Source organism: Myotis yumanensis, unplaced genomic scaffold (genome assembly GCF_028538775.1).
Source record: "Myotis yumanensis isolate MYYU_CA2020_CCGP unplaced genomic scaffold, mMyoYum1.0.hap1 SCAF_16, whole genome shotgun sequence".
NCBI classification, from domain to species: domain Eukaryota; kingdom Metazoa; phylum Chordata; class Mammalia; order Chiroptera; family Vespertilionidae; genus Myotis; species Myotis yumanensis.
Genome location: NW_027223767.1, coordinates 52,633,689 through 52,641,794, shown reverse-complemented (window position 1 = coordinate 52,641,794; position 8,106 = coordinate 52,633,689). Strand labels below are relative to the sequence as shown.

General features: G+C 71.0%; 1 protein-coding gene across 1 annotated transcript in view; it reads right to left on the bottom strand.

Moving 5' to 3' along the window:
- Positions 1 to 416: 416 nt before the first annotated feature.
- PVALEF (parvalbumin like EF-hand containing) overlaps positions 417 to 8,106 on the bottom strand; it is a 7,916-nt gene continuing 226 nt past the window's right edge. The window contains exons 2-5 of the mRNA XM_070394668.1: positions 1,915 to 2,027; positions 1,688 to 1,823; positions 1,357 to 1,472; positions 417 to 553 (exon numbers count right to left, since the gene is read on the bottom strand). Coding sequence (XP_070250769.1) covers positions 507 to 553; positions 1,357 to 1,472; positions 1,688 to 1,823; positions 1,915 to 2,027 — 412 coding nt within the window. The 3' untranslated portion in view covers positions 417 to 506. The remainder of the gene's footprint in view (positions 554 to 1,356; positions 1,473 to 1,687; positions 1,824 to 1,914; positions 2,028 to 8,106) is intronic.

The window sequence follows — 8,106 nt, the reverse complement described above, 5'->3', positions numbered from 1 at the left end:
ACCCTGGACGTGTCCAGCCCGGAGAGCGTGGCCCAGGGCACACGCCTGGTCCCCCTCGGCCGCCCCTGGGGCTGCAGGGTCCCGAGTGGTGCTCCCACGGCTGCTCTGTGGGCCCTGGTGGCCCAGGGACCGGCCTGGCACGAATCCTGAGCAGAGCCCAGCTGGGGGGGGCAGGGGGCAGGGGGCAGGGAGGGGCGGCACCCTCTGGCAGCTGAAGGGAGGTGGGGACCAGGAGGCAGACGAAGGGCTGGGCCCCCCGACCTGAGACCCTGCCCCCCTCACGCAGCCCCCACACACAGCCCCCCGCACGCAGCCCCCCACACACAGCCCCCCGCACGCAGCCCCCACACACAGCCCCCCACACACAGCCCCCCGCACACAGCCCCCACACACAGGCCACGTCCGGGTCGCTCATCTCATGCTGGTTTTATTCCGCCCCTTGGCCTCGGCGGGCGCTCTCGGACCCGCTGCCCCTCAGGGCCCCTCGCTGGCCGGTGGGCGTGGGGCTACTTCTTCTTCGGGATTTTCTCCTTCTTGACCATCTCGGAGAATTCTGGAGCAGGAGACAGGTTTCTGTAGATGACCCCTGCCTGTGCCCCCCAGAGCCCTGCAGGCCCGACGGAGCTGTGCCCCCCTTCTGAGCAGGGACCCCACAGTCCCGGGGCTCACGATGGAGGGTCCCTGTGGGGACCCTCCACATTCCCTGAGAGCCTCCATCCGCCTTCAGTGGGGAAACTGAGGCGGGGGGGGGCTGGGGGCTAAGTCCTGAGCAAACCTCTCAGCCTGTGGAGCCTGGCGGTCACCCCACAAGTCAGGGTTTGGGGTTGGAGGCCTGGGGGTGAGGGGGACCCACAGCTGGCAGGGTGTCTGGGCTCTGGGCTGTGCTCCCCCTTCCCAGGGCCGCTTGGCTGCCTGCCCTCCAGGCCCGCGGCCGGCAGCTGGGTGGGAGGGGGGCAGGGTGACCCGAGCCTCCGGGAAGGCCCGCCGCCCCACAAATGCCCCTTCTCCCTCGGCAGCCCCCCCACACACCCATTGCCTGGGCCGCAGCCCTCCCCAGCCCACCTCCCTCCTGCGTCCACCTCTGATGTCCCCCCACCCCCACCCCTACCCCCACAATCTCCCCCTGACCCTCGGCCTGAGGCTGCCCCGGTGACCTTCCCCAAAGCCAGCCCAGTGGGCCCCTCGCATCCAGCATCTCTGAGACTCAGTTTCCCCGTCTGGGACTTGGGGGCGGTGCCCATCACAGATGGCTGTGAGCTTGGGGGGACGGTCAGCGCCTGGCAGCGGGGAGCCACTCCGCTCTGCCTCGAGTCGGGGGACCGAGAGGGACCTGAGAGACCCGGCTGTGCGGCCCACCTTCGAAGTCAATCCTCCCGTCGCCGTCGGCGTCGGCCGCCTGGATCATGGCCTCGGCCTCCTCGTCCGTCAGCGGGGCGGCGGGCCCACTGCTGGGGATGGTGGACAGGACGTACCTGGGCCGGGCGGGCTCCGGTCAGAGCCGGGGCGTCCACCATGCCCGACAGTTTACAAAGGGCCCATTTTACAGGGGAAACTGGGCCCAGCCGGCCGGGTCTGGTGCTGTCCCTGTGGCCCCGCCTCCCGAGGGGTCGGTGGGGCCCACGGAGGGTGCGGGGTCTGCGGGCGGGCGTGGTGGCCCACGGCCCCTCCCCCCACTCGCGGCTGTTACTTGATCTCGTTCCACTCGATGAAGCCGCTCTTGTCCTTGTCCAGCGTCTGGAAGGCCTTGCGGATGGCGCCGTCCAGCTGCCCCGAGGCCTGGACCTTCTGCATGTGCTCGAAGAACTTGAGGTAGTTGAAGGCGCCTGGGGGAGCAGGCGAGGTCAGCGGTCACCGCGCCTGGCCGGGCCCGAGGGAGACCTGGCGGGTGGGCGGGGTGCCTGGGGCGGGCTGTACCGTGGTGCCTCACGTCCGTGGGGAGCAGGCCTATGTCCTTGTCCGACAGGGACGTGCCCATGGCCAAGGCCACCTTCTTCATCTGGGAGGAGAAATCGTCGTCCATGCTGGCCCTGCGGGGAGGAGCCAGCTCAGCGCGGGCACAGCGGGAGGGCGCTCCGCGGGGACCCTGCCCCCCAACCAGACCCCCAGGGCCCTGGCCTTGCAGAGGCCCCTGTGCCAGGCCCCGAGGAGGACGAGTCAGTCCCGCCTCCTGCTGGCCACGGTGAGGGGCTCCCCCACGTCACAGAAGAGATGAGGGTCCGAGTGGCAGGTGACGCACACAGTCCTCTCCGCTCAGCAGGGTGGCCGTGGCAGCGTCTGCTCCCTCTGTGCTCCCGGGCTGCCCTTCAAGGCCCATCAAGCCGCCTCCTCCGGGAAGCCTCCCTGGTGACCTGAAGCCCCACTTCCTCCGGCCAAGCTTAGGCCCAGGCTTGGCCTCACGCTCCCGGACCCCAGGCCAGGGGGTCCCGGTCATCCTGGCTGGACGCTGACTCTGTGGGGTGTACTGGCCCGGGCCCATCTGGAGCTGGACTGAGGGAGGCCTAGAGCCCCCCATCGAGCAGGGTGACCCGCCCCCTGTCCAGGCCTCAGAAGGGCCGGCCGAGGTGCATCTGCCCACAGCCTCTGGCGAGGTGTGCGTGTCCCTGTCCCACTTCATGCGGGGTCACCGAGGCAGGCCCCCCCAAGGAAGCCCCCCAGGCAGGCCCCCGAGGCTGGCAGGAATCCCAGCCGGGCGGGCGGGGGTCTGGGCACAGGCAGGGCCAGCAGCCGGGACCAGGCTGTCCTGTGCCCCTCACGGCGGAGCCCCATGAGCGGCTGGGCTCTCGGGTTGCTGTCCCCAGGGGGGGGTTGGGTTCTCGGGCTCGTGGAAAGCAGCTATTTCAGAGGCTCCTTGGCCCTCTGGAAAGTTCACGGGCGTGGAGCCTTCTGGAACGTGCTCCCGCCCCGGGGCAGCCCTGTGGCCTGCGGGTCCGAGGGGCCTGGGCCCGGCTGGTCCTCGCCCCGCACTCAGCACCTGGGGTCCCCCTCTGACCCCGACTCAGCCACGCTCCCTCCCGCACAGGCCTCGTGCCCACCCCTCGCAGGCCCGGCCACGCAGCTGCCTCCAGGCTGGGCTCCCGCGGGGCTGCCCCCGCCTCCTTTTCCTGCCTTCTCTGGACTCCCTGGGGCCCCCCGCAGACCCCAGGGCCTCCCCTTGTCCTGTGGGTGAGGACGGCGCCCCAAGATCAGGGTGAGTCGCGTGGGGCCCAGCCACCCCTCCGCGCAGGGCTCACCTCCGCCCGCTTCCCTCGAGGCTCTGGGAGGCGTGTCAGGCAGGGGGCCTTTATACCTGCGGCCGCCGGCCTGTTGACAGCTTGGAGCTGCAGCTGTCCCCCAGCCCCCCCTGGCACTCCAGCCTGGCACTGGCTGCCCCCAGGGGCTCGCTGGCACTCGCTCACCCACACCGGCTGGGCAGGCTGGGCATTGGCAGTGCCTGGCCTCCCGGAGCCCAGGGTGGGGGTGGAGAGAGCAGGCAGGGTTTCTGCTGTCACAAGAGGCCCACCTGCCTGTGGCCTCACAGGGTGAGGGGCTCGTGGTCCCCGAGGTGGTGGCTGGGCCCACCAGGGTCACTGGGGGGCGGGGGGCCGGGGGGCCGGGGGGCCAGGCCGGGAGGGCTCCGCCGGCACGGGGAGCAGGGCTGTGTGACCCGCGGGGCCGGCCTCTCCTCCAGCAGGTCCAGTGTTTCTGTCACTGCAGAGGGCGTTCTGGTGTCTCTGTCCAGGGCACCGTGACTCCGAGAGTGGGGTGACCAGGCCGAGCATCAGAAGAGTCCATGTGCCTGCACCTTCTTCTCCCCGAGGGTCACCCCAAAGCTCCCACCCAGCCGTGCCCCAGCCCTCACACGGCGGCCTCGTCCTGGCAGCACGGACGCCCATGTGTGTGCCCCGGGGGGGGCTGTTCTCGGCGTGTGCGTGCCGCCCTCGTGCCGCGTGGAGGACGCCAGTTACAAAGGCCCCGCCGCACCGGGTGCCCCGCTCCTCCGCGTAAGGAGAGGCGACGGCTGGTGCCCGCCGGGCGGGAGCAGGGGCCACGGGGCGCTGGGGTTTGTAGGCGCGGAGCAGGCTTGATCTGGGCGACGGAGACGCTGGAGGAGACGGCCGCGGGGCTGCACCGAACACGTGAAATGCCACCGGGCTCTCCGCCGTATCATGGTTTCTCACGTGACGTTACAAAAATATAAATGGGCAGAGTGAGAAATGGCGCTTTTAATAAAGCGTGAATTAAACACGATCGTAAAGAGACCAGCGGCACGGAGGGTCTGCAGGGGGGACGCTGCGCCCGCCCTGCCCGGCCCAGGAGGGAGGGAGGCTGTCCTGGCCTCCAGCCCAGGGAGGGGGGCGGGAGCAGGGAGCGCGCAGGCGCCTAGAGCAGCACCTGCCCCGAGATGAAGGACGGCCGGTCCCTGGGCTGCCCCTTGGGTTTCATCTCTGTCCACAGTCTGGCAGCCCCTCCTCGCCCACAGCCCTGGCCCCTGCGCGGGGCTGAGCTGGCCTGGAGGGGCCACGGACCCCCCAGAGCCCGGGGATCTGCTGTCCTGTGTCCAGGAGGCTCAGGTGCAGCCCTCGGGGTAGGGCACTGGGCGGATGGCAGGGGGGCGGCTCTCCTGCCCCCTCCCCCCACCCCCTCACCCCGGTTCAGCCGGCACCCCTGTAGGGGCAGCCCAGTCGTGCCCGGCCGGAGACAGACACGGACGAAACTCGCTTTTCTCTTCCCACAGCCATTTCCACTCAAGGACGAAGCTCTTCCAGGCCACCCCCCCCAGATCATGGAGTGTCCCCTGGGGAATAGGGGGCCCCGGCCAGGCCGACTTGGCACCCCCGACACCTTCCCTCTCCTGGGGAGGCTCTACCCGGCCTTCTGAGGTCTCCTTGGCAAGTGTGGGTGGCCCCCTGACCCCCACCCTGCGGGCATAGCTGCAGAGGCCGGCTTGTCCGGGAGGGGCTGCCTCAGGCCAGTTGGGATCTGAGACAGCCTTTCCCTTCCAGCACCCCACCCCCCACACACACATGGGGGGCAATGTGCCTCACAGGGTACCTGGGGGGCGAGTCCTGGCCAGCAGGGGTGTCCCTGGGCCCTGTGATGCCCACTGGGGTGCCTGATATGTGGGTGTGTGGGCTGGACCTGGGGTTATAGGAGGTCTGCTCCCCTCCCCACAGCCTGCCCCTGTGTCCGTCACCGTTGGAGTGGGGTGAGTGGTGACCCCAAAAGTCATGTATGTCTGTGTCCCTGCTCCCGCCGTCCTGGGATGGGCCTTGCTTTGCTGACGGGACCAAGTTAAGATGAGGCCAAACTGGATTTCGTGGCGGTGGCATAAAGCCGATGGCTGGTCCCCCACAGAGAGGCCCCGAGGAGCCGGGTGCGGCCGCTCCCGGGGCTCAGCTGCTCCCACACAGGCTGCTCCCCAGGAACTTGGGCCGAAGGTGCTGCATTGAAGAGGAACTCGTGGTATTGAAAGGGCCTTGGCCCCCAGGTGGCCTGTGGCAGCTTCCTGGGGTGTAACTCACACGGTAAAGCTCACGTTCTAGGGGGGCCCTCGGTGGTGGTTGTTAGAGTTGCTTTTTTATTTATTAACCTTCACCCAAGGCCACGCTCGGGGGGGGGGGGGGGGGGCCGGGAAGAGAGAAACGTCGATGTGAGAGAGAAACACCCATCGGTTGCCTCCCATACACGCCCTGACCAGGAATCCAATGGGCAACCTTTCCGTGCTCTACCCACTGAGCCCTCCAGCCGGGCAAGTGGCTGCTTTCAGAGTTAATTGTACAACCACAGCCTCTGATTCCTCACCCCCAGAGGCCCTGCGCCCCTCCCTGGGGGACCAGCTACTTTCCGTGTGGGGGTTAAAATGACCCCAGACCCTCACGTCCATGGAACCCTATGTGGGAACCCTTGTGCCTGGAGCGTGTCCTCCTACGGACGGGAATATTCCATGTGGGTCCACTCACCTGAGGTTTTGGTGCCTCACGTCACCTAAGTCTGGGGTGCCCCCCCCCGCCCCACACGCCCTGCCGTGGGAGGCCTCCCCCTCGTCTGGCTCATGCCTCGGCTGTCCTGGGTCTCGGCCCGGTGACCCCTCTGTAGGTGCCGCTCCAGCGAGCACCCCTAGGGTCGTGGTGACACAGGTGTGTGGCGCCCTGACCCCCCTGTTGGGCTGGGCCCCTGCGGGGCCTGTGGAGGGCGCTGGGGCGTCCGGCCTGCCCCCCTGTTCAGGGGGAGGGGCACTCACCAGGGACTCTTACTGTCCTGGAGTCAGCAGGGGCCAGCACAGTGGGATCCCCAGGGTGGGCTGGCCAGTGGTCACCCCCAGACTGGCAGGTCCCTCCTGCCCTCCTCACCCCTGCGCGCCCCGCTCACAGGCCCTCGCCCGCCCTGCCCTCCTCACCCCTGCGCGCCCCGCTCACAGGCCCTCGCTCGCCCTGCCCTCCTCACCCCTGCGCACCCCGCTCACAGGCCCTCGCCCGCCCTGCCCTCCTCACCCCCCTGCTCACAGGCCCTCGCTCTCCCTGCCCTCCTCACCCCTGCGCGCCCCGCTCACAGGCCCTCGCCCGCCCTGCCCTCCTCACCCCCCTGCTCACAGGCCCTCGCTCTCCCTGCCCTCCTCACCCCTGCGCGCCCCGCTCACAGGCCCTCGCCCGCCCTGCCCTCCTCACCCCCCCCCCCCCCCCCCCCCCCGCTCACAGGCCCTCGCCCGCCCTGCCCTCCTCACCCCCCTGCTCACAGGCCCTCGCCCGCCCTGCCCTCCTCACCCCCCCCCCCCCCCCCCCCGCTCACAGGCCCTCGCTCGCCCTGCCCTCCTCACCCCTGCACGCCCCGCTCACAGGCCCTCCCTCTCCCTCCCACCCTGACAGGTGAGGCCTGGGGCCGGCACAGCTGGGGCCAGTCCTCTGCCCTTTCCCAGAGGCGGCATCTCCGTCTCCGTGTGGGCTGGGCTTCACCTGGGCGGGAGGGGGCTTTCAGCCCGCCCCACTGGGGTGCTCCCGGGCCCCAGCCTGGGGTCTGAGCGCCTGCCCCCCCCCCCCCGCCCCCCACGACCTTTCTCTCTGTGGCAGCAGCCACGCCGCACCATCAAGGACCCCGGGTCCCCCGCCTCCGCAGGCCTGGGGGGGGGGGCACCCACAGCAGGGGAGGGGACCCCTAATGTCTGAAGGAAGAAGGGTGCCCTCTCCCAGGGCCTGAGGGGCCTCCCCATCCCTTCCCGGTCCCTGCCCAGCCCCTGCCATGACCTTGATGCCTGTCCTGCGCAAAGCCTGGCCGGCCCGCCCCTTGCCCCACCCCCCACCCCGCCGGGCCTGCCAAAGCGCCTGGCTCCTCTGGCCGGGAATGAATGGAGGGATGGGTGAGGGGGACCCACTAACAGCCAACTTAAACCCGCTGCACCGGCGCCCCAGCTCCCGCGGTGGGAGGGGCCTCGGATCCGGCCCCAGGCCGCCCGCCCGCCCCGCCCGGGCAAGATGGCGCGGCGGGGCCGGTGCGCGCGGGGCGGGGGGGCGGCTCCCTCCCCGCTGCCCGGGGGTCGCGGCGGCGCACGCACAGGCACGGGCGCGGGCGGAGTGTGCAAAGCGGCCCGGCCCGACCCCCGCGGCCCCCACACCTGCTGTGCGGGCCCCGCGCCCTGACCCCGCGCGTGGGCCCGGCGCGTCCCCGCTCCTTGCGCGCTTTCACGTTCCTGCCACGGGCCCACCCGCGAGTGCCGCACGTCCTGGGGGCCCCCCACCGTGTCCGCGCAGCCCCCCGTGTCCCCAAAGCTCAGCCGGCGTCTCCGTGACCCCCGCCGTCTCGGCCCCACCCCGCCTCCGCTCTCCCATCCTCACCTCTGCCCGCATCCTCCCCCCCCCGCCTCAGTGCGCCCAGCCTGCGGGTCTCCCCGCGCGCATCTCCGTGACCCGAACCCCGCACCGCCGCCCCCACACCTCCGCGCCCCCCTTCACCTGCGGGTCCCCCCTCCGCGCGGCTCGTGCCCCCCCCCCCCCGCCGGAGAGGAGCCCCCCCCACCCCCAGCGCGCGCGCTCCCGCCGGTGTTTTCGGGCTGCACCAGCCCCGAGCCCGGCGCGCGGCGGCCCGGACGGAGGCGCCTGCGGCCCCCCGGCTCCCACCCGCACCGGCGCCCCGCAC